The sequence below is a fragment of the Aethalodelphis obliquidens genome, unplaced genomic scaffold (genome assembly GCF_003676395.1).
Source record: "Aethalodelphis obliquidens isolate GAN/ISIS:26980383/991018 unplaced genomic scaffold, ASM367639v1 scaffold10, whole genome shotgun sequence".
Taxonomy (NCBI): domain Eukaryota; kingdom Metazoa; phylum Chordata; class Mammalia; order Artiodactyla; family Delphinidae; genus Aethalodelphis; species Aethalodelphis obliquidens.
Genome location: NW_020837954.1, coordinates 7,840,428 through 7,866,157, shown reverse-complemented (window position 1 = coordinate 7,866,157; position 25,730 = coordinate 7,840,428). Strand labels below are relative to the sequence as shown.

At 38.8% G+C, this 25,730-nt stretch overlaps 1 protein-coding gene across 10 annotated transcripts in view; it reads right to left on the bottom strand.

Moving 5' to 3' along the window:
- The window catches only part of AP4S1 (adaptor related protein complex 4 subunit sigma 1), an 83,245-nt gene that overhangs the window by 34,941 nt on the left and 22,574 nt on the right, over window positions 1–25,730 (bottom strand). For all 10 annotated transcript variants that reach the window (XR_003433605.1, XM_027111024.1, XM_027111023.1 and 7 more), the window contains 3 exons: window positions 7,298–7,505; window positions 4,615–4,701; window positions 2,854–2,922 (listed from right to left, as the gene is read on the bottom strand). Coding sequence is in view for 9 of the 10 variants with exons in the window: in XM_027111024.1 (XP_026966825.1) it covers window positions 2,854–2,922; window positions 4,615–4,701; window positions 7,298–7,435 (294 nt within the window). In the remaining variant the exon portion in view is untranslated. The remainder of the gene's footprint in view (window positions 1–2,853; window positions 2,923–4,614; window positions 4,702–7,297; window positions 7,506–25,730) is intronic.

The window sequence follows — 25,730 nt, the reverse complement described above, 5'->3', positions numbered from 1 at the left end:
CTCTTTGGAAGCTAACTGGGCTGGCTTTCTGTTTTGAAACGTGATGTTAAGATGCTTCTTTCAGCCCAGACGGCATGAGATTGATCTCCAAATTTAAGATTTGGAAACTCTAAGATTAAAAATAGCCCCAGAAAAACTGTTTAAAACTCACAAACCTAAAAATAAATCTTAGATGACAAGGCATTCTCCATGAGTGGGACAGATTCTATTTTCTTTCCCAGGGCTCTCTTCTCTCTCCTCTTTTTCTTCTTTTTGCTACTGTCATCCTAAACCGGGTCATCCCTTAGTACTCTCCAAGTCCTGTATAATCACCTGGCTTAAATTAAATTCTAATCTTTACTTCTGTGGTTTATGTGGTCACTGACTCTCTCCCTAGAATAACAGCTAAAATTCAGCAACCTGCTATTTATTCTTAGTTACCGAATATAATAATTTTTAAAACCTTAGCAATGATAGTGCCTGTACCCATGCTTTATTCTCCTAGGTTTAAAACATTGCTATTTTGGGAAATTATATTCTTCTTGATAGGTGTTCCCTTAAAGTGACTAACCATGGCCAGCTCTGAATCACAGACCCTGACTTGCAACCAGTCTGTCTAAGAAAGTGGTCATCAGGAGATAAGCCGGAACTACAGCTATGCTGTCCGTATGGTAACCACCTGCCTCACGTGGTGATTTAAATCAATTAAAATTAAATAAAATTATAATTTCAATTCCTCATTTACACTAATCACATTTCAAATATTCAAGAGGTACATGTGGCTTAGCACCTACCACATTGGATGGCACAGATAGAGAACATTTCTATCACTGCAGAAAGTTCTATTGGACAGAAAGTGCTGGTCTATAGTGCTCTCCCCAAGCAATCAATAAGAAGGTGGATTTTTTTTTTTTTTTTTTTTTGCATTACGCGGGCCTCTCACTGTTGTGGCCTCTCCCATTGCGGAGCACAGGCTCCGGACGTGCAGGCTCAGCGGCCATGGCTCACGGGCCTAGCCGCTCCACGGCATGTGGGATCCTCCCGGACCGGGGCACGAACCCGTGTCCCCTGTATCAGCAGGCGGACTCTCAACCGCCGCGCCACCAGGGAAGCCCAAGAAGATGGATTTTAAAACCAGACCCAATGCCCCCTGTCCCTGCAAGGCCAGTCTCTGGAATGGCCAGACCTCTTGCTCTTTCAGCTTTGGAGGGCACCAATCCCTTCCTAGCTAGAGGCACTACCATGTCGCAGGCCACTAGGCAGCTGCCCAGCTCCAACCGCTGAATTAGGAAATAGCTGACAGCAAGCCTCATGCATTAAGGCAGTGGTTCTCAAACTTAAGCATGCATCAGAATCACTTGGAAGGCTTCTTAAAACACAGTTTGCTGTGCCTCAACCCAGAGTTTCTGATTCAGTAGTCTGGGGTAGGCCAAGAGTTTATACTTCTAACAAGTTCCCAGGTAATAATTATGCTGCTGGTCCAGGAACCACACTCTAAGAACAAACTGCACTGAGGCAATGAAAACAGGCTAGTCGATTGCCCTGTAAAGAAGTCTGCCAGGGCTTCCCTGGTGGCGCAGTGGTTGAGAGTCCGCCTGCCGGCCTGAAACCCGTGCACCTAGAGCCCGTGCTCCACAACGAAGAGTTGTGGCTCCACAACAAGAGAAGCCACCGCAATGAGAAGTCTGCGCACCACAACGAAGAGTAGCCCCCGCTCGCCACAACTAGAGAAAGCCCGTGCATGGCAACAAAGACCAAATGCAGCCATAAATAAATAAATAAATTTATATAAAAAAAGAAGTGCTGATATATGTTACAATGTGATCAGCATAACCTAGAAAACATTATGCTAAATTTAAAAAGCCAGTCACAAAAGACCATATTTTATTGTACTTTATATAATTCTATTTATATAAAATGTCTATAACAGGCAAACCTATAGAGACAGAAAGTAGACTGAAGATTGCCTAGAGCTTGGAGCAGGTGGAGGGGATAATTGGGAGAGAAATGCTAAATGGTATGGTGTTTCTTTCTGGGGTGATGAAATATTTTAAACTTGATTGTGGTGATGGTTACACAACTCTGGGTACATACTAAAAACTGTACACTTTAAATGGGTGAACTGTATGTTATTAAATTACATTTCAGTACAACTGTTAAAGGACTGCTGGAAAGGAACTCATGTATTCCTTAAGGTGACTTGGTTTTGATCCTCAAAGCAAGGGTTTGGATGGAAATGATTCTTAAACTAAAAGGGTCCTGGTGTCCTAGGAGGGGAAGCAGAAGAAAGAAGAAAAGAGAGAGGAAGTTCGATAGCAAAATATCTTAATTGAGAGAAAGACACAAGAGGTTCTTAGTCTTATAGAACTGGTTCTTTATAAAGATCTAAGACACACGTAGGTTTCTAACACGTTGGATGAGCCAGAAGGAAAGGTAATGAAAATTTGGCGTCATTTGATTTTTAACTTTTACACATTAAAGCTCTATATTAACACATTTTTTTTAATATATAAATGTATTTATTTATTTATTTTTGGCTGTGTTGGGTCTTTGTTACTGCGCGTGGATTTTCTCCAGTTGTGGTGAGCGGGGGCTCCTCATTGCGGTGGCTTCTCTTGCTGCGGAGCACGGGCTCTAGGCATGCGGGCTTCAGTAGCTGTGGCATGTGGGCTCAGTAGTTGTGGTGCACGGGCTTTGCTCCGTGGCATGTGGGATCTTCCTGGCCCAGGGCTCGAACCCGTGTCCCCTGCATTGGCAGGTGGATTCTTAACCACTGTGCCACCGGGGAGGCCCATTAACACATATTTTTGACATAGACCCATTTCTGGGAAATTGAGCTAAGGACGAAAACCATTTTTCAGTCATTAGACTTACCACTCGGCTGAAGTAGTCGTCTAAAACTTCAACGAAGTTATGGATGAATTCATAAATTGCCATCTCATTCTGAAATAAAAAAGGAAGGGTGCAGTTAGTTTTATTTTTATTTATTTATTTATTAAAAAAATATTTATTTATTTTTTGGCTGCGTTGGGTCTTTGTTGCTGTGTGCGGGCTTTCTGTAGTTGCGGCGAACGGGGGCTACTCTTCATTGCGGTGCGCGGGCTTCTTATTGCAGTGGCTTCTCTTGTTGCGGAGCACGGGCTCTAGGTGCATGGGCTTCAGTAGTTGTGGCATGCGGGCTCAGTAGTTGTGGCTCACGGGCTCTAAAGTGCAGGCTCAGTAGTTGTGGCACTCGGGCTTAGTTGCTCCGTGGCATGTGGGATCTTCCCTGACCAGAGCTCGAACCCGTGTCCCCTACATTGGCAAGTGGATTCTTAACCACTGCGCCACCAGGGAATTCCCGGGTGCAGTTAGTTTTAATATGACCTATTGGGGAAATCAGACATGGAGCTGCCCAGTCAGCAACCAGGTTTTAGAGCATTTGGTAAACAGATAATGTGAGCAAAGCAGCTTCCTATTGACAAATATTCAGAATAATTCTAGGACTTATTTCTTTAAAAGAAGCTTATCAATAGGGGAAATGTAGAAAACCTTAACCTCTATGAGTTTTTGAAAAGTCCATGATGAATCTAACTGAATTGAAACCAAATTGTGTCTAGTGATTATAGAGTTCTGAGGTTTACTCCCTGACTTCATCACCAACTGGCTGAAGCCAGGTTTTTGTTTTGTTTTGTTTTCCCCCAGGGTCTTCATGTCATCACTTTCCCATCTGTGAAGATGGGGAAACCATCTCAAAGTTTGGTTCATGGATAAAAAAACAATCAACTGAGATTTCAAAGTATTTTAGATCTTAAATACCCTTTCAGGGATTCTATGGCCAAAGGTGCTATTGATCTGGGACTGACCATTTCTGAAAAGGTGAACAATATCTGATGAGATGTAATTACAACACAATCATATTTACAGTTTGCTCTGCCTTCTGAAATGTCAGCCTATGTTTAATGTCACAGTTGTTTGGCCCCTACCCTTGGCTAAGCTGCCCCACTGTGCCACACTGAATGAGGGCAGGAAACTGGTATTGCTTAGGGTCGAGGAAGGCATTCTGTGCTTTTGTGCTTCTCCACAAATTGCTCATCTAATCCAAAAAAAATCCTAGGTTTATCTCTTCCACACAGTTTCCCCAGCCTTGATAAAAACCAATATCCTTCAAGAGTCAAGATAATTGTTATGGAGGTAAGTGGGGAAGAAAATGTCAATTTAAGGAGGAATCAAAATCAGACTGTTGGGCTTCCCTGGTAGCGTAGTGGTCGAGAATCCGCCTGCTGATGCAGGGGACACGGGTTTGAGCTCTGGTCTGGGAAGATCCCACATGCCACGGAGCAACTAGGTCCATGAGCCACAACTACTGAGCCTGCGCTCTAGGGCCTGTGAGCCACAACTACTGAGCCAACATGCCACAACTACTGAAGCCCGTGCGCCTAGAGCCCATACTCCGCAACAGAAGAAGCCACTGCAATGAGAAGCCCACGCACCACAACAAAGAGTAGCCCTCGCTCACTGCAACTAGAGAAAAGCCAGCACGTGTCAGTGAAGACCCAACGCAGCCAAAATTAAATAAATAAATTTATTTTAAAAAAAATCAGACTGTTATTCCTAATTTTCTTGTATTTTCCATAAGCTCTTCTATTATCTTACCTCAGTGTCATTAACTCCGACCACAATGAAGAGAGCTGCATACTGCCGATATATCAGCTTAAAATCCTTATATTCAATGAAAGAGCACTAGACAAAACACAATTAGACATTAATTCCTGTGGTTGACAGGGATTTCTTCAAAATGGCATGCATAATTTCTAGGTTCTGATTTGAGTATCTGTCAACACATTCCTAGAAATATTCAACATTAAGATGTGACACAGTCTTTGCTGGCCGCCTCCTCACAGTACTCGGGAATGCTTGGAAGCATCTCTAGTGGGAGGTGGAGAAGTGGTCTTGGAAAAATGTCTGAGTGTTCACATGGGTTCCCACCTGTACTTCTTCTTATTCCTTTGCTTGGCTCTGTGTGGAACTCAGCCAGCAAAGAAAAGCCTACTAAATAATCAGCATTTTAGATTGCCTCCAAAAGTGAAAATAAGCCAACATGATAAAGAAGATTTTCTTCTTTCCATCTCCCCTGGGCTCTTTTGGAAGCAATTAGAGATTCCGTTTGTACTATCTGATAGTCATTCAAGAGCCAAATATACAGAGCATACACACATGCAAAAAAGAAAAAATCTTGATTTCTTTTTGAGAAGAATCAATGTAGGCTCTTTTTATAAATTATTTAAAGATGGCTTTTGTGTGGCAGACACTAGACAAAAATCTCCCACTGTAAATATTGCTTTATAGGAATTAATAACTAGCTTACCATTACTGACTAGTGGAGGAAACAACTCCCTTCCCATTCATCTCTTTCCTAAAGCCATTGTACAAAGGGGGAGAGGAAGGCACTGGGTGGACAGGAATTGGACAGCAGGCTGAAGGTACAGTGTTGCCCTTCCTTTGGATTTTTGGGTGCGCTTGACCAAATGTGACTGAGCAAGAACGGTATGACTTTTTGCACTGGGATATGTTGCTCTATGGTGCTCAGATGTACCTGGGAATGAAGCTGCAAGTTGTTTTGTTTTGTTTTGGTTTGGTTTTTTTTGGCCATGCTACACAGCTTGTGGGATCTTAGCTCCCTAACCAGGGATCGAACCCGCACCCCTGGCAGTGAAAGCACAGAGTCCTAACCACTGGACCGCCAAGGAATTTCCAAAGCTGCAAGTTTTGATTATGGCATTTCTTCCACGGGAAAGCCATTCAACGATCTATATAATGGAGGCGTTTGAGGCTTTTATTTGACATTAGGATAAAAGTATTAAGTCCAGGACCATTCTGCAGCTTTTGGTTCATTGTAGAGCCAGTATTATTTCTGTTCAGTCAGATCTTTCAAGGAAACAAAATCTGTTTGAAAGAACTGAGGAACATTTTTCAAAGACTCTCAGGAGTTTCTGACATTCAAAAAAAAAGTATCCAAGCACCTTTGTGGATAAAATAAAAATGAAGCTGAGATTGTGTTACTTTGGTACCTGATTATGCTAAAAGCCCAATGGGTTCCCTTTAAAATCTAAGATAATTTAGAATGCTTCAAAAATATCTAATGGTATGTTCATTTCAAAGCATATATTTCAGAGGGTAACCTATCAGTGAAAACTATGAAATTGTAGCGTGCCTACATTCTGTAGAAAGATTCAAACAGAAATACTTCTGCAGTTTGTTTACCTTTACTTAAAGTATGTGGCTATTAACACAGTCCTTTAATAGTTTTTGTTTTCTTTTGACAACTACATAAAGCAGTGTGTGCCATGGCAGTCCAAAGTAGTAATTCAAAGAGGACTCTGAGATGTTCTGACTGGAAAATCAATTTAGAAGCCAAGGGAAACACAGTTCTAATGCGTAACTTGTGAGCACTGATGTAGCTTAATATTTTATGACTTACCAGTGGTTCCCAGGAGCAGCCTTTCTACATATGCAGTGAAAAAGAGAACTAGCAAAATTAATGGGTGATTTAAATAAGCTTTCTGAATTTGCATTAGTTTGCTCAGTGATTTCCAAGGATTCCAAGTTTAGGGCCTAGACTAAGTAATTCTCCAACTAAAGTCCTTTGTAAAAGTAGACTCAGTTTTTACAATTCCTGTTTACTATTATTTTAACGATTTAATTTAACCTCAATTTTGGCAGAATGGATAGATTTGTTGTTTCATATGAATTTTTTAACTTCCATTTCTCCCATCTATATAATAAGACAAGTTCAAATCAAGTTTGTTTTGTTTTTAAATTCCTTGTTCCAGTATTACGTTGGTGGTAAATTTATAAAAATGATAAGCAGAAAAAAACTGCACTCCACATGAGAATCATGTTATTATCCTCCGGCACAAAGTGGGTCTTGACTGTTCCCCTCTATACTGGTCATCTGACCTTCATCTTTTGGCTTAAAGAAAGCCGTCTGCTACAGGCACTCCTAAGAGTTCCAAGGGCTGAATTCATATGAACAAAAAAAAAAAGGTATGTCTATTAGCAGGCTTAAATTTGAGCTGCCACTTCCATAGTGCAGTAAGACAAATATGCTGACCTAAATATGAACTCAAGACTTTTCCTGATTTTCTTTGCTTTTATTTTCCTTAAGGGGATGTAAAGAGAGCTATGCGGCAGTCTTCATTTCACTTCATTTGTTAATTTTCCCTAATAGCTATTGAAAGAATGTAGTTCAAAGAAAACGATGGCCCCTGCAACTCAGTAATAATAAATTTGCCACTGCTGAGTTGAATGCAGAGATCAAAGAGAATCAGAAACTTACTTGTTCATTGGATCGAGAGAGACAGCTCTTTATGACTTCTGTTTCCAGAAGCGTACGCTTATTAATCTCCACATGTTCATAGTACTTAGAAAGCCGGGTCTGCCCTTGTTTATTCACCATGAGGAAAAATTTTATCATTTTTTTTTCTGGCCAGTATTTTTCCAAATATATTTCAAAAGTTATGGCGAGGGGTAGCTGTAACCAGAACCTGAAGGATAAAAGAACAACAGAAAGGCAAGATCAAATTTCTCAAGAATCATATTAAATGTGTTCTGTAGATGAACCAGAAGTAAAACGTCTTCTGATAACATTGGTCTTCACTCCTGTGAACTAAATGAGACTTTAATAAATAACTAAAGATAAATTTTCCTTAGTTATCCTCCAAAACATTTTTGAGTATCTACAGTAGTTCTACTCATATTCATTCAATTGTTTCATCAATCTTGTTGGGCGCCAACTATGTGTCAAGCACCAGAAGGAGAATATGGATGAAGAAGTAATTATTTCTGATCTTCAGATCATGACACCTAGCAAAGGTACTGGATAGGTAAACAAATAACAGCAGTACAGGGGGATGAGTTATAACTGGGACAGGTATACTTCTGTGGTGCACAAAAGGGAGGGACAAGGAGCATCATAGGAAAGTTGGGAATGGCTTCCCAGACAAGGGGCATTTAAGCAAGATCTTGAAGAATGACCCAGAGGGAGAGACTCTGAGGCACAGAAAATAGGGGTATGAAAGCTCTGGGAAGTTCACTTTGGTTGCAGGTCAGGGGGCAAGAAGAATGGTCACAGGAAATTGAGCTGCTCGCATAAGATAAAATAGGCTTTAGAAGTTATGTTAAGGAATATGAAATTTATTCTATGGACAATGGAGACAGGATGTGTAGTGAAGCTCTTCTTTCCTTAGTGTTGAAAGCAGTAGTAACATCAACTATTTGTCGAAGTCCTCGTACAAGGCCCCCGTAACAAGTCCTATAAGGTTCTGTACTGAGCAATTTACATACATTATTTAGTTCTCACAATTTTCTGAGGCAGGGACTTCTGTTATCCCCATTTTAAGGACAAGAAAACTGAATTTTACGGATGTTAAGGCACCCAGCATACCTGGATTACTGTATGTCAGGGGTGAGATGCAGGTCAGAGGCCAAGCGCATACACAGATCCATGACACCCCTACTCCTCATTCATGCTTGTGGGTTTATTTCAAACTCAGCTGTATTGAATCCCATGTTTGTTATTCTTATACTTAATATAGTTTTTGAAATAATCAATGCAAAAGCGCACAATATTGACCAATGGCCAATTCTTTCATCATGAGCATCAGAGCTGTCTCAGGCCAATCTTACAAAATCATATTCACATTTTGTAATATCTTTGAAAATCAGTGCAAAAGACCAAGGTTAACAATAGTTCTTAAGCGAAATTTTAAAACTTGGAATAATTTTACAGAATAGTTGCAACAGATGATGAGATAATATTTTTATATTATTTTTTGCCTTCCTAGCTCATCTTTTATTTCCTAAACCCTATCAGACAGGCGGTTATCTCATAACAATTCCAAACACTAAGAGCTGGTTAGAGGCAGATCCAGTCTGGCAAAGCCTGGGGCTGCTGTGTTCATTCGGTGTGCAGAACAGGATGTCATCTAGACCAGCTCAGCCGGGGATTTGACAGCTGTGCCACAGGGGGAGGCCTGTGGTCATTCACTCCCTTTTCCAGGAAGATAAACTCACTACTGTAGGTGGCATTGCAACATACTCTGTGTTATTTAATCGTCTGGTGTTAAGTCCTGCTTTTATCCTCCTTACAAATTACTGCCAGTAAAAATTATGGCAGATGACTAATAAATTAAGATTACCATCCTTTCCTTTATTCCCTTTCAGCAAAGTTATTTTAAAACCATCTTTATGAAAGTTAGAAATGACAATCCTATACCCTGGACTCCAACTGCCAGGTAAAAGAAAATATTGTCTCAAAGGTACTCATGGCCAAACCATTGCCTTTAAATGCCCTGGTTGCATTAAGTGGTAAAATGAGATGTAAAATGATCCCACTGAGATGCTACACCAAGGGATCAAATTGGTTTCCACCTTACAAGCACAGCATTCCTTCCCACTGACTTCAAGAGCAAGGATGACAAACAAGGACGTGCTGAACTGATACTCATTAGGACACGAGTCTTGAAAATAGTAGCTGAAGGCATCTAAAGACTTGAATACAGTATTTTTTTTTGCACGCTCATAAACAATTACACGATTTACAACTGTAGGATTACACAGTGGTAATAAAGCGGACAAGCAAAACTGTAAAGTATTTCTATTATAAAATATACAACACCAAAATATACAATGTGGAGACTCAGAGACAGGTACATGTTTGAGAACTGAAGATGAATGACATAAGCACCTATCCTGGTTACTAATTACCAGGGAGGAGGGAGATCAAATAATTATGAAACTGAGGTAGGGCAATAAGAAGGAATATGCTTAGACAAGTGCTGGGAGTGGTCGGGGAGCAGATATGAACTTCCTCTGTTAATATACTCTTTGCATTCAACAACACACGGGCTGGGAAAGATGTCTTGATTGCCAAGAAGTTAGGAGATTCCACACCCAAGAACTTGTGTGAATGTGTGTGAAAAATCAAGGAAGAATAAAAAAGAAACTTTACTGGGGAAGACATTACACAAAGGGTGCTAGGATGCCTAAAGGCCAAGACTAGGGAGGTGGGTAGATTCACAGTAGAATATAAACTGATCAGCGTCCCAGTCCCCTACATGATGTAAACTTAATGCTTAGAGAAAAGACAGACTGGAAAGACTGAAGTAAGTATTGAATTGGGCACAGTTTTCATACTTCTGATGGTGTATTTCTGGGAGTTAGAACTGGAAGAATCTTTATAGGTTGTCATACCCAAAGATGACAAATAGATTTCAACTTGGGTGCCAACTTTGATTAACTGTACTAACTGCATTGAGCACTGTGTTGGGAAGGATTCTGAAGCTGTTTTCAGGTTCAGAGCAAGACGATGTCATGAATAATTAGTAATGTCAGTTGTGGGTTAGGAAGCAGGGTGTGGCAACATATGTACCTTGTATCTGTCATCTCTGATGTGCACTCCATTTTGTAGATGAGAAAACTGGTAATCTGAGATGCAGAGTGAGGTCCTGAATTCTGGTCTCTTGACTCATAATGCTGTCTTTATCACATTGCCTCTGCCTCACTCGGTGTATTAGTGTCATTAATGTCCATTTAAGCTTAATAAGCATCAACTTCAGGTATCTTTGGGAATGATCAACTCAACATTATCTTTTCTAATGCTGCTGCACAATGAATGGAAAATACCAAACAATTCACTGCACGAAAACAGTAGAGTAGGAAGTTTCTGGAAATGAAAATGTTATTTGATGATGGCTAACATCCTTTCTAGCTCTAAATGCTTTCTATGTACCCCAGAACCATAATATTGTAAAACTCACACACACACACATACACATACACATACACACACACACACACACACACACACTCAGGGAACATCAGACAAAAACTTTGTTTTTGCCCCATGAAAATGACTGAAATAAAATCCCCCAAGTTACAAAGCCAATTTCCACCAAAAACTGTATACTACTCATAAGGTATAATAGTCAAAAGCATGAACTAGGTAGAGCTCGACTGTTTGGCTCTACTACTTATTAGCCTTGTGATCCTGGGAAAATTACTTAATCTTTCTGTACTCAGTCTGAGGTACAATGGGAATAATATTAGTACTGACCTTCTAGGTTGTGAGGAGTAGTTAGTGTATGTAACATTCTTAAAACAGTGTTTGGCAGTTGACATGAAGTGAGTGCTATGTAAGTGTTGGCCAATGTCATTACGATAGTATATCACCTCTTCCTCAGACAAGCCTTTCCTGCCTATCCCAATCCCTCTTTCTAACCACAGAAAGTTGGCTGTCTTTTCTTTGAACCCATCTTACAAAACCTGTCACCCTAAATAATCACTATTTGATTACATTCTGAGCTCCCCAACCAGACCAGTGATTTTCACTGTTTTACTGTGATATATTTTACACTGTGATATATTTTATATTGTGACCCAGTATACAGGTACATACATATCTGAATGGAAGTTCATAAAACAATACTGGCCCATACTTTGTATATTGTACTCCAGTATCTTTTATGACCTTTCATTTTATAAAAAATGCAGTTGTGAGGGGTATGGATTACACAGATGTATGGATTTTTTAAAACTTACCAAATGTAAATTTTATATAAAAAGAAACTAATACTCTGGTTAATGATATACATGCTGAAGTATTGGGGGGGAAATGTACTGATGTCTACAATTTACTTTTTTTTTGGAGGGGCGGGGTGGGCTGTGCTGCCTGGCTTGCAGGATCTCAGTTCCCCAACCAGGGATCAAACCCGGGCCAAGGCAGAGAAAGCCCGGAATCCTAACCACTAGGCCACCAGGGAACTCCCTATAATTTACCTTGAAATGCACCAAAAAAACTAAGATAAATTAATGGATGGGTAGACAGATGGATAGATGGTTAGATATATGATAAAGTAAGTACAGCCTGCCCTCTAGATCTGTGGGTTCCATATCCACAGATTCAACCAACCATGGATTGAACATATTTGGGAAAAAAAAATTCCAATATGTTCCTAAAAGCAAAACTTGAATATGCCGTGCACTGGCGACTATTTACATAGCATTTACATTGTATTAGATACTATAAGTAATTTAGAGTTATTTCTAGATTAAGTTATTTTAAAGTATATGGAAGGATATGCGTAGGTTATATGCAGACACTAAGCCATTTTACATAAGGAACTTGAACATGCACCGATTTGGTTATGTGTGGGAACTCTAGAACCAATCCCCCACGGATACTGAGGGACGGATGACTATATAGTAAAAGATTAATGGTAGAATTTAGGTGGTGAGTATATGGGAATTCACTGTGAAATTCTTTTCAACTTTGTAGTATATTTGAAAATTGTCACAACAAAATATTGAGGAAAAATGCTAGTTGTGGCCCACTGATATATTTTTTTTAATTCCATAGATTTTATTTTTTAGAATAGTTTTAGATTTACAGAAAAAATTGCAAGGACAGTATAGAGTGTTCTCATATACTCCACACCCAGTTTCCCCTATTATCAACATCTTAGTTAGTATGGTACATATGTTACAATTAATGGATTGATACATCATTATTACCTGAAGTCTATACTTTATTCAGATTTCCTTACATTTCACTGAATGTCCTTTTTCAGTTATAGGATCCCATATTATATTTAATCTTCACATCTCCTTGGAATGCACTTGGCTTTGACAGTTTCTTACACTTTCCTTGTTTTTGATGACCTTGACAGTTTTAAAGAACACTGATCAGGTATTTTATAAAATGTCCTTCTACTGAGATTTGTTTGATGTTTTTCTCATGATTAGACTGGGTATATGGGTTTTGAGGAGGAAAAACAACAGAGGTCAAGTGCCATTTTCATCACATCCTATCGAGGGCACATACTACCAACATGACCTATCACTATTGATGTTACCTTGGTCACCTGGCTGAGGTAGTTTTTGTCAGGTTTCTTTACTATAAAGTTATTCCCTAACCCCATCCCCTGCCCTTTCCATATTGCACTCGTTGGAAGGAATTCATTACGTGCAGCCCACGTTTAAGGGGTAGGGATTTTAGTTTGATCTCCTTGAGGTGGGAGTATCTACATAAAATTATTTGAAATTCTACTGCACAGGAGATCTATTCTACCTATTTATTTATTTATTCAACCATTTATTTACATCAGTACTGACCCATGGATATTTTATTTTATACTTTGAGTTATAATCCAATATGACCCAATGATTTTTAATTTCAGAATCTGCTAAAGGACTGTGACCCAAAATTTGAAAAAGACTATACCAGACAATGAACTTGTGGGTAGGGTCTATATCTTACTTCAGATATTTGCATTGCGCCTAGTATATAGTGAACTTCCAATAAATGTTTGTTGAGGGACTTTGCTGATGGTCCAGTGGTTAAGACTCTGAACTTCCACTGCAGGGGGCATAGGTTTGATCCCTGGGCAGGGAATTAAGGTCCTGTATGCCGTGCAGCACAGCCAAAATATATTAAAAAATAAATAAATAAATAAAATTGTTGAATGAATGAAAGCTTTTTTTGTTTAGTAATAAATTTTCCTTAAATAAAAATAACAAAAGTATTCAAGCAAAGAAAACATATAAAATACCCTGGTATCCCAACTCCTGCTGCAAATCCTGTTCATCTTACCAAAGACTGAACCAATGTTTTTCAATATGTTTACTGCATATCCTTCTAGACCTTTTCTATACATTTACATGTAAATATTCATGCATGTGTAGCAACTCTATTTTTTAAACATAAATGTGATCAATGAACTCCAAAATGTCAAGAGGCTAGTGTAGTGTCTATTCTCTTCCAGTACCATTAAATGAACCTGGTACACTCACAAGACCCCGGTTGGATTCTACAAAAGGACACTAAAGGGATGTATTTTTGAATTCATCAAAAGGACATCCTGCTGAAACAATCTAGCTCAGGCTTTCCTGGGTCTTTGTCCCATTGGTCCAGTACCTTGGCTCCCATTCCGGCTCGGGTCTTGGTGCTTAATGAAATGGTTTGGATTTCTACACTCTTGATCTTGATCTTCCACAACTTGATCTTTGGTATCTGCCCTTTGGCTATAACTCCAAGGGGCTTTGGCACCCAGCCCTTGCACTATATAATATTATATAATATCTAACTTACAAAGTGGTGGCAAAGATTAAATGAAGAAATAATACAGTTTTTGTAAAATGTTTAGCACACTGACTTCTTTCATTTCCTCCCTTTATGTGTATTAAATTAGAGGGACTTAACGTAGTGGCCCAGTGGGTAAGAATCCGCCTGCCAATGCAGGGAACACAGGTTTGATCCCTGGTCCAGGAAATTCCCACATGCCACAGAGCAACTAAGACATGTGCCACAACTACTGAGCCTGCGTCCTAGAACCTGTGAGTCACAACTAGTGAGCCCGCGTCCAACAGCTAGTGAAGCCCGCGTGCATAGAGCCGGTGTTCCCCAAAGAGAGAAGCCACTGCAATGAGAAGCCTGTGCACTGCAATGAAGAGAAGCCCCCGCTCGCCACAACTAGAGAAAGCCTGTGCACAGCAACGAAGACACAATGCAGCCAAAAATAAATAAAATTTAAAAATTTATTTAAAAAATTACAGAGCAGAAGAACTACAATCCTGCAGCCTGTGGAACAAAAACCACATTCACAGAAAGACAGACAAGATGAAAAGGCAGAAGGCTATATACCAGATGAAGGAACAAGATAAAACCCCAGAAAAACAACTAAATGAAGTGCAGATAGGCAACCTTCCAGAAATGGAATTCACAATAATGATAATGAAGATGATCCAGGACCTCGGAAAATGAATGGAGACAAAGATCAAGAAGGTGCAAGAAATGTTTAACAAAGACCTAAAAGACTTAAAGAACAAACAAACAGAGATGAACAATACAATAATTGAAATGAAAAATACACTAGAAGGAATCAATAGCAGAATAACTGAGGCAGAAGAATGGATAAGTGACCTGGAAGACAGGATGGTGGAATTCACTGCTGCAGAACAGAATAAAGAAAAAAGAATGAAAAGAAATAAAGACAGCCTAAGAGGCCTCTGGGACAACATTAAACATAAAAACATTCACATTATAGGGGTCCCAGAAAGAGAAGAGAGAGAGAAAGGACCCGAGAAAATATTTGAAGAGATTATAGTCGAAAACTTCCCTAACATGGGAAAGGAAATAGCCACCCAAGTCCAGCAAGCACAGAGAGTCCCATACAGGATAAACCCAAGAAGAAACCCGCCGAGACCCATAGTAATCAAATTGGCAAAAATTAAAGACAAAGAAAAATTATTGAAAGCAACAAGGGAAAAACGACAAATAACATACAAGGGAACTCCCATAAGGTTAACAGCTGATTTCTCAGCAGAAACTCTACAAGCCAGAAGGGAGTGGCATGATATACTTAAAGTGATGAAAGGGAAGAACCTACAACCAAGAGTACTCTACCTGGCAAGGATCTCATTCAGATTTGATGGAGAAATCAAAAGCTTTAGAGACAAGCAAAAGCTAAGAGAACTCAGCACCACCAAACCACCTCTACAACAAATGCTAAAGGAACTTCTCTAAGTGGGAAACACAAGAGAAGAAAAGGACCTGCAAAAGCAAACCCAAAACGATTAAGAAAATGGTAATAGGAACATACATCTCGATAATTACCTTAAACATGAATGGATTAAATGCTCCAACCAAAAGACAAAGGATTGCTGAATGGATACAAAAACAAGACCCATATATATGCTGTCTACAAGAGACCCACTATAGACCTAGGGACACATACAGACTGAAAGTGAGGGGATGGAAAAAGATGTTCCATGCAAATAGAAATCAAAACAACGTTGGAGTAGCAATACTCACATCAGATAAAATAGACTTTAAAATAAAGAATGTTACAAGAGACAAGGAAGGACACTACATAATGATCAAGGGATCAATCCAAGAAGAAGACATAACAATTATAAATATATAGGCACCCAACATAGGAGCACCTCAATACATAAGGCAACTGCTAACAGCTATAAAGGAGGAAATCAACAGTGACACAATAATAGTGGGAGACTTTTAACACCGCACTTACACCAATGGACAGATGATCCAAACAGAAAATTAACAAGGAAACACAAGCTTTAAATGATATAATAGACCAGATAGATTTATTGATATTTATAGGACATTCCATCCAAAAACAGCAGATTACACTTTCTTCTCAAGTGCGCACAGAATGTTCTCCAGGATAGATCACATCCTGGGTCACAAATCAAGCCTCAGTAAATTGAAGAAAATTGAGATCATATCAAGCATCTTTTCTGACCACAACGCTACGAGACTACAAATCAATTACAGGGAAAAAAAAGTAAAAAACACAAACACACGGAGCCTAAACGTTACTAAATAACCAAGAGATCACTGAAGAAATCAAAGAGGAAATCAAAAAATACCTACAGACAAATGACAATGAAAACACGACAATCCAAAACCTATGGGATGCAGCAAAAGCAGTTCTAAGAGGGAAGTTTATAGCTATACAAGCCTACCTCAAGAAACAAGAAAAATCTCAAATAAACAACCTAAACTTACACCTAAAGGAACTAGGAAAAGAAGAACAAACAAACCCCAAAGCTGGCAGAAGGAAAGAAATCATAAAGATCCGAGCAGAAATAAATGAAATAGAAACAAAGAAAACAATAGCAAAGATCAATAAAACTAAAAGCTGGTTCTCTGAGAAGATAAACAAAATTGATAAACCATTAGCCAGACCCATCAAGCAAAAGAGGGAAAGGACTCAAATCAATAAAATTAGAAATGAAAAAGGAGAAGTTACAACAGACACCGCAGAAATACAAAGCATCCTAAGAGACTACTACAAGCAACTCTATGCTATTAAAATGGACAACCTGGAAGAAATGGACAAATTCTTAGAAAGGTATAACATCCCAAGACTGAACCAGAAATTAATAGAAAATATGAACAGACCAATCACAAGTAATGAAATTGAAACTGTGATTAAAAATCTTCCAACAAACAAAAGTCCAGGACCAGATGGCTTCACAGGTAAATTCTATCAAACATTTAGAGAAGAGCTAACACCCATCCTTCTCAATCTCTTCCAAAAACTTGCAGAGGAAGGAACACTCCCAAACTCATTCTACAAGGCCACCATCACCCTGATACCAAAACCAGACAAAGATACTACAAAAAAAGAAAATTACAGACCAATATCACTGATGAATATAGATGCAAAAATCCTCAACAAAACACTAGCAAACAGAATCCAACAACACATTAAAAGGATCATACACCATGATCAAGTAGGATTTACCAGGGATGCAAGGATTCTTCAATATACGCAAATAAATCAATGTGATACACCATGTTAACAAATTGAAGAAAAAAAAACATATGATCATCTCAATAGATGCAGAAAAAGCTTTTGACAAAATTCAACATTGATTTATGATAAAAACTCTCCAGAAAGTGGGCATAAAGGGAACCTACCTCAACAAAATAAAGGCCATATACAACAAACCCACAGCCAACATTCTCAATGGTGAGAAACTGAAAGCATTTCCTCTAAGATCAGGAACAAGACAAGGATGTCTACTCTCACCACTATTATTCAACATAGTTTTGGAAGTCCTAGCCATGACAATCAGAGAAGAAAAAGAAATAAAAGGAATACAAATGGAAAAGAAGTAGTAAAACTGTCACTGGTGCAGATGGCATGATACTATACATAGAGAATCCTAAAGATGCCACCAGAAAACTACTAGAGCTAATCAATGAATTTGGTAAAGTTTCAGGATACAAAATTAATGCACAGAAATCTCTTGCATTCCTATAAACTAAGCATGAAAAATCTGAAAGAAAAATTAAGGAAACACTCCCATTTCCCATTCCAACAAAAAGAATAAAATACCTAGGAATAAACCTATGTAGGTAGACAAAAGACCTGTATGCAGAAAACTATAAGACACTGATGAAAGAAATTAAGGATGATACCAACAGATGGAGAGGTATACCATGTTCTTGGATTGAAAGAATCAATACTGTGAAAATGACTATACTACCCAAGGCAATCTACAGATTCAATGCAATCCCTATCAAACTACCAATGGCACTTTTTACGGAACTAGAACAAAAAATCTTAAAATTTGTATGGAGACACAAAAGACCCCGAATAGACAAAGCAGTCTTGAGGGAAAAAAACGGAGCCAGAGGAATCAGCCTCACTGACTTCAGACTATACTACAAAGCTACAGTAATCAAGACAATATGGTAGTGGCACAAAAACAGAAACACAGATCAGTGGAACAAGATAGAAAGCCCAGAGATAAACCCACGCACCTATGGTCAACTAATCTATGACAAAGGAGGCAAGGATATACAATGGAAAAAAGACAGTCTCTTCAATAAGTGGTGCTGGGGAAACTGGACAGCTACATGTAAAAGAATGAAATTAGAACACTCCCTAACACCATACACAAAAATAAACTCAAAATGGATTAGAGACCTAAATGTAAGACTGGACACTATAAAACTCTTAGAGGAAAGCATAGGAAGAACACTCTTTGACATAAATCACAGCAAGATCTTTTTTGATCCACCTCCTAGAGTAATGGAAATAAAAACAAAACTAAACAAATGGGACCTAATGAAACTTAAAAGCTTTTGCACAGCAAAGGAAACCATAAACAAGATGAAAAGACAACCCTCAAAATGGGAAAAAAATATTTGCAAACGAATCAAGAGACAAAGGATTAATCTCCAAAATATATGCAGCTCAATATTAAAGAAACAAACCAACCCAATCTAAAAATGAGTAGAAGACCTAAGTAGGCATTTCTCCAAAGAAGACATACAGATGGCCAAGAAGCACAGGAAAAGCTGCTCAACGTCACTAATTATTAGAGAAACGCAAATCAAAACTACAATGAGGTATCACCTCACACCAGTTAGAATGGGCATCATCAGAAAATCTACAAACAACAAGTGCTGGAGAGGATGTGGAGAAAAGGGAACCCTCTTGTGCTGTTGGTGGGAATGTAACTTGATACAGCCACTATGGAGAACAGTATGGAGGTTCCTTAAAAAACTAAAAATAGAATTACCATATGACCCAGCAATCCCACTACTGGGTATATACACAGAGAAAACCATAATTCAAAAAGACACATGCACCCCAATGTACACTGCAGCACTATTTACAATAGCCAGGTCATGGAAGCAACCTAAATGCCCATCGACAGATGAATGGATAAAGAAGATGTGGTACATATATAGAATGGAATATTACTCAGCCATAAAAAGTAACGAAATTGGGTCATTTGTGGAGACGTGGATGGATCTAGAGATTGTCATACAGAGTGAAGTAAGTCAGAAAGAGGAAAACAAATATCGTACATTAACGCATATATGTGGAACCCAGAAAAATGGTACAGATGAACTGGTTTGCAGGATAGAAATTGAGACACAGATGTAGAGAACAAACGTATGGACACCAAGGGGGGAAAGTGGTGGTAAGTGGGGTGGTGTGATGAATTGGGAGATTGGGATTGACATGTATACACTGATGTGTATAAAATTGATGACTAATAAGAACCTGCTGTATAAAAAAATAAATAAAATTCAATTTTAAAAAAACGCACCTAAAAATTAGAAAAATATGCTGATAAGGCTATATAAGGAAACAGATATGTATATGTTATTAGCGATCCCTTAATTTGTTCCAAATTTTCTACAATGAAACCTGGTAGAATGTAACAAAAAGAATCATGAAAGTGATTCTACTTTTCAACTCAAGCACTTCAGTCTTGGGAATCTATCCTAAGGTATAATTAAAAATCCATATGCATGAAAACATTTACAGCAACATCATTTACAGTAGTGAAAAATAAAACAAGCTCAGATACTACAAACTGAGAGCCAAGTTAAAGGAACACCAACTTGATGTCTTTTAACCATTAAAATAAATATGCAGACTGTGAGAATGGGAAAATGTAGATAACATAATGTTAAATCACAAAATCAGAACACCAAATTTATACCCATAATGATTATGTAGAAGGAACATCTGTATAGATAAAGATTAAAAAGACCAGACAGAAATCATGCAAAAACAAGAAATAAAACAAACAACAAAAGGACAAAAAGAAAAAGAGACCAAACAGATGAACCTTGAAAAAACTACTAAAGTGAAAGAAGCTAGTCACAAGGATGACATGTTATATGATTCCATGTATATGAAATGCTCAGTATAGGCAAATCTGTAGAGACAGAAAGTAGATAAAGGGTTGCCAGGAGATGGGGGTTTGGAGGGTGAGGTCTAAGAAATGTGGGGTTGTGGTGACGGCTGCACAAATATGTGAATATATAAAAGCCATTGAATTGTATACTTTAAATGGGTGGTTTTTATGGTATGTGAATTATATCACAATAAAGCTTTTAAAAAGAGACTGACAGACAAGACAATCTGGAAGAGCTCCTAACAGCCAAAGCTAGAAAGATGTGAACAACAAATAACATAGTTCTGGATTATAACCCAAAGTATAAAATAAGTACACATGAGTACATACTGATTTAAATACATGATGGAATAAATAAATGGGACAGAAGAGTATCAAACATATATGCTGATACTCTCTCCTCCAGGAGGTAGAGATTAATTCTCCCCTTCCATCTGAGGGTTAGCTGAACCTAGTGGCTCACTTCCAAAGAACAGAAGATGGGAATGGAAAATAGTAACTTTATAGTAGAAAACCTGGCACACACAACCTTAGCCAAGTGATGAAGGCTAAATCATCACGATGTCATGTTCCACCCCTGCCACCATATGACATGATAAGAGTACTTCACCTCTGTGGTATTCTTCCCCAAACCCATAATCCCATTCTAATCATGAGAAAATACATTACACAAACCCACATTAAAGGATATTCTAAAAAATATCTGAGGCTTCCCTGGTGGCGCAGTGGTTGAGAGTCCGCCTGCCGATGCAGGGGACATGGATTCGTGCCCTGGTCCGGGAAGATCCCACATGCCGCGGAGCGGCTGGGCCCGTGAGCCATGGCCGCTGAGCGTGCGCGTCCGGAGCCTGTGCTCCGCAACGGGAGAGGCCACAACAGTGAGGGGCCCGCGTACCGCAAAATAAAAAAAAAAAAAAATCTGAGCTGTACTCCCTGAAACGTGAAAAACAAGGAAAGCATGAGAACCTATCACAGGTCAGAGAAGATTTAAGGAGATAATAATGACTACATGCAGTGTGGTATCCTGCAGGGGCTCACAGAACAGAAAAGGATATTAATGAAAAACTGGTGAATAGTCTAAGTTTGGTTAATAATAATGCTACCCAAGTTGTTTTTTTAGATTTGACAAATGTACCATGGTAATGCAGAAGATAACATTAGGGGAGATAGGTGAGGGTATACAGAAATTCTCTGTACTATCTTTGCAACGTTTTTATAAATCTAAAATTATTCCAAATACGGGGAGTTCCCTGGTGGCCTAGTGGTTAGGATTCCAGGCTTTCAATGTCATGGCCTGGGTTCAATCCCTGGTCAGGAAACCGAGATCCTGCAAGCCTCGTGGTGTGGCCAAAAATAAATCAATAAAATAACATAAAATAATTCCAAATAAAAAGTTGACTAAAATAAAAAAGAGACCTACAAGTATTTCCATCAAAGTGAAGAGGGCTTGTTTGCTGGTGTATATTTAGTTATATTTGGTTCTATTGCTTAAATATCTTAATTTTTATCAGTATAATATAGATGTTTAGGTATGAGGTTCATTTTTATTAACATTCTCACTGATTATACTTGTCTTTCCTATTTTCTTTTAGCTCAGAGACATGCTAATTTTATTTATCTACTTATTTATTTATTTACTTATGCTGCGCCGTGCAGCATGCGGGATCTAAGTTCCCTAACCAGATCGAACCCGTGCCCCTCAGCATTGGGAGCTCGGAGTCTTAACCACTGAACCGCCAGGGAAGTCCTGAGACACGCTAATTTTAATAGGTAAGGTGTGTGTATGTGCATAAATGTGTATGTTGTATAAATGGCTTAGTCTGCCAGTCTGTCAGGCTCTATTCTGACCTAGATAACATCTTGATCTCCCATTCATCTTTCTACCACATATAATCATTTGGGAACCTTCCCTCCTTTTCCTTAGCCCATGGGTTGGCAAACTTTTTCTGAAAAGGGCCAGGTAATATTTTAGGCTTTGAGGGCCATGTGGCCCCTTTCACAACTACTCAATCAGTCTGCCACTGCAGGATGAAAGTAGCCACACATGATGTAAATAATATGTAAAGAAATGGGTATAACTGTGTTCCAATAAAACTTTACTTATAAAAATAGTCAGCAACTGGATTTCATCTGCAGGCTGTCATTTGCTCTACTCTAGACCAGTGCTCATCAAACTTAATGAGCACATAAATCATTTGGGGAGCATATTAAAATACAGAATCTGATTCAGTATGTCTGGGGCAGGGACCATACTCAGTGCATCAAAGTGTTAAAGACTCATTAAAGTACACACGTACAAGGTCATGAAGTCTGCCTTTCTGCTTATGAAATCATATCAAATAACACCAACTGAGTGCTCACTAGGTACAAGACAGTAAAGGAAGAGAGTAAACAGAAACACAGGCATTACAGGTAATTTCTTTCATTTGTTCATGGATCTTAATCCCTACTGTGCTGGATAAGAGGGCAATCTGGCTTGACATGTCACCCACAGATCCTCAGGTTCATCCAGTTGACTTGGCTGGCTTGGGTGGCAGCCCCATCCCTCATGGCCCCAGGTAGTCTCTCTCAAAGTTGTACATATATTGGAATACAGTGACATTTCCAAGAAGCAGAGAATCATTCTTTTGCCAAGGATTTACCAGTAGCTGACGAGAATATTTCACTTCACCTCAAGAAATTACAACAATGCATTTAGACCCTTATGTCACACCATATACAAAAATTAACTCAAAATAGATCATAGACCTAACTGTAAGAGGTAAAACTATAAAACTTTTAGAAGAAACAGATTTAAGACCAAATGCATAATCCATAACAGAAAAAAAAATTTTGACGAACTGGATTTTATCAGATTGAAAAACTTATACTTTAAAAGATACCATTAAGAAAATGAAAAGGCACAGACTGGGAGAAATTATTTGCAAATCATATATCTGATAAAGGACTTGTATCTAGAATATATAAAAGACTTTTAATAGGAAGACATGCATCACAATTAAAAAATAAACAAAGAGGACCTACTGTATAACACAGGGGATTATATTCAATATCTTGTAATAACCTATAATGGAAAAGAATCTGAAAAAGAATATATATAGGGACCTCCCTGGTGGTCCAGTGGTTAAGAATCCGTCTTGCAATGCAGATTCGATCCCTGTTCCATCCCTGGTCGGGGAACTAAGATCCCAGATGCCTCGGGGCAACTAAGCCCGCGAGCTGCAACTACTGAGCCCACAAGCCACAACTAGACAGAAGTCCGTGCACCACAACGAAAGATCCCGCATGCCACAACTAAGGCCCAATGGAGCCAAAAATAAATTAATTAAAAAAAAAGAATACACACAAACACACACCAGAAACATCGCTGTACACCTGAAACACTGTAAATCAACTATACTTCAATAGAAAAAAGAACAATGGATCTGAAAATACATTCGAACAAACAGGATATATGAATGGCTAATAAGCACATGAAAAGATGTTCAACATCATTAAACCTTAGGAAAATGCAAATTAAAACTATAACAAGATACCACTTCACACCCACTTGAACAGCTATAATAAAAAATGCAGAAAATAACATGTACTGGCCAGGAACCCTTATATGGTACTGGTGGAAATGTAAATGTTACAGTCACTTTTTTTTTTAGTTGAAGTATAGTTGATATACAATATTATACGTTACAGGTGTACAGTATAGTGATTCACAATTTTTAAAGGTTATACTCCATTTATAGTCATAAAACATTGGCTATATTTCCTGTGTTGTACAATATATCCTTGTACCTTATTTTATACATACTAGTTTGTACTTCTGAATCCCCTACCCTTATATTGCCCTGCCCCACTTCCCTCTCCCCACTGGTAACTATATCTGTAAGTCTGTTTCTTTTTTGTTATACTCACTTGTTTGTTGTATTTTTTCAATTCCACATATAAGTAATAACAGAGTATTTGTCTTTCTCTGCCCGACTTATTTCACTTAGCATAATAACCTCTAGGTCCATCCACATTGTCGCAAATGGCAGAGTTTCATTTTTTTTAATAGTTCAGTAATATTCCATTGCATATACATATACCACATCTTCTTTATCCATTCATTTGTTGATAGACACTTAGGTTGCTTCCATATCTTGGCAATCATAAATAATGCTGCTATGAACATTGGGGTGCATGTATCTTTTCTAATTAGTGTTTTTATTTCTTTCAGATATACACCTAGGAGTGGAATTGCTGGGTCATATGGTAGTTTTATATTTCGTTTTTTGAGAACCCTCCATACTGTTTTCCACAGGGATTGCACCAGTTTACATTCTCACCAACACTGTATGAGAATTCCCTTTTCTCCACATCCTTGCCAACATTTGTTATTCGTGCTTTTTTTGATGATAGCCATTCTGACAAGTGCGAAGTGATATCTCATTGTGTTTTTTTTTTTTTCCTTTGGTACGCGGGCCTCTCACTGTTGTGGCCTCTCCCGTTGCGGAGCACAGGCTCCGGACGCGTGGGCTCAGCGGCCATGGCTCACGGGCCTGGCTGCTCTGCAGCATGTGGGATTTTCCCGGACCAGGGCATGAACCCATGTCCCCTGCATCGGCAGGCGGACTCGCAACCACTGCGCCACCAGGGAAGCCCTCATTGTGGTTTTGAGTTGCATGTCTCTGACAATTAGCAACGTTGAGCATCTTTTTCTTGTTCCTGTTGGCCATCTGTATGTCTTCCATGGAAAAATGTCTTTTCAGGTCTTCAGTGCATTTTTTAATTGGGTTGTGTATTTTTTTTAATTGAGTTGTATGAGCTGTTTATATATTTTGGATATTAACCCCTTATCAGTCATATCATTTGCAAATATTTTCTCCCATTCTGTGGGTTGTCTTTTTGTTTCCTTTGCTGTGCAAAAGTTTTAAGTCTAATTAGGTCTCATTTGTTAATTTTTGCTTCTATTTTCTTTGTTTTAGAAAACAGATTCCAAACAATATAGCTACAATTTATGTCAAAGAGCATTCTGCTTATGTTTTCCTCCAAGAGTTTTATGGTTTCTGGTCTCAGATTTAGGTCTTTAATCCATTTTGGGTTTATTTTTGTATATGGTGTTAGACAATGTTCTAATTCAGCAGTCCCAACCTTTTTGGCACCAGGGACTGGTTTCGTGGAAGTCAATTTTTCCACAGATGGGGCAGGGGGCAGAGACATGGTGGTTCAGGCAGTCATGCGAGAGATGGGGAGTGGCAGATGAAGCTTCATTCGCTCGCCCGCCACTCACCTCCTGCCGTGCAGCCTGGTTCCTAACAGGCTGTGGACTGGTTCGGGTCCATGGCCCAGGGGTTGGGGACCCCTGTTCTAATTCATTCTTTTACATGTAGTTGTCCAGTTTTCCCAGCACCACTTATTGAGGAGACTGTCTTTTCTCCATTGTACATTCTTGCCTGGTCTGTCATAGATTAATTGACCATAAATGCATGGATTTATTTCTGGGATGTATATTTTGGTCCATTGATCTCTATGTCTGTTTT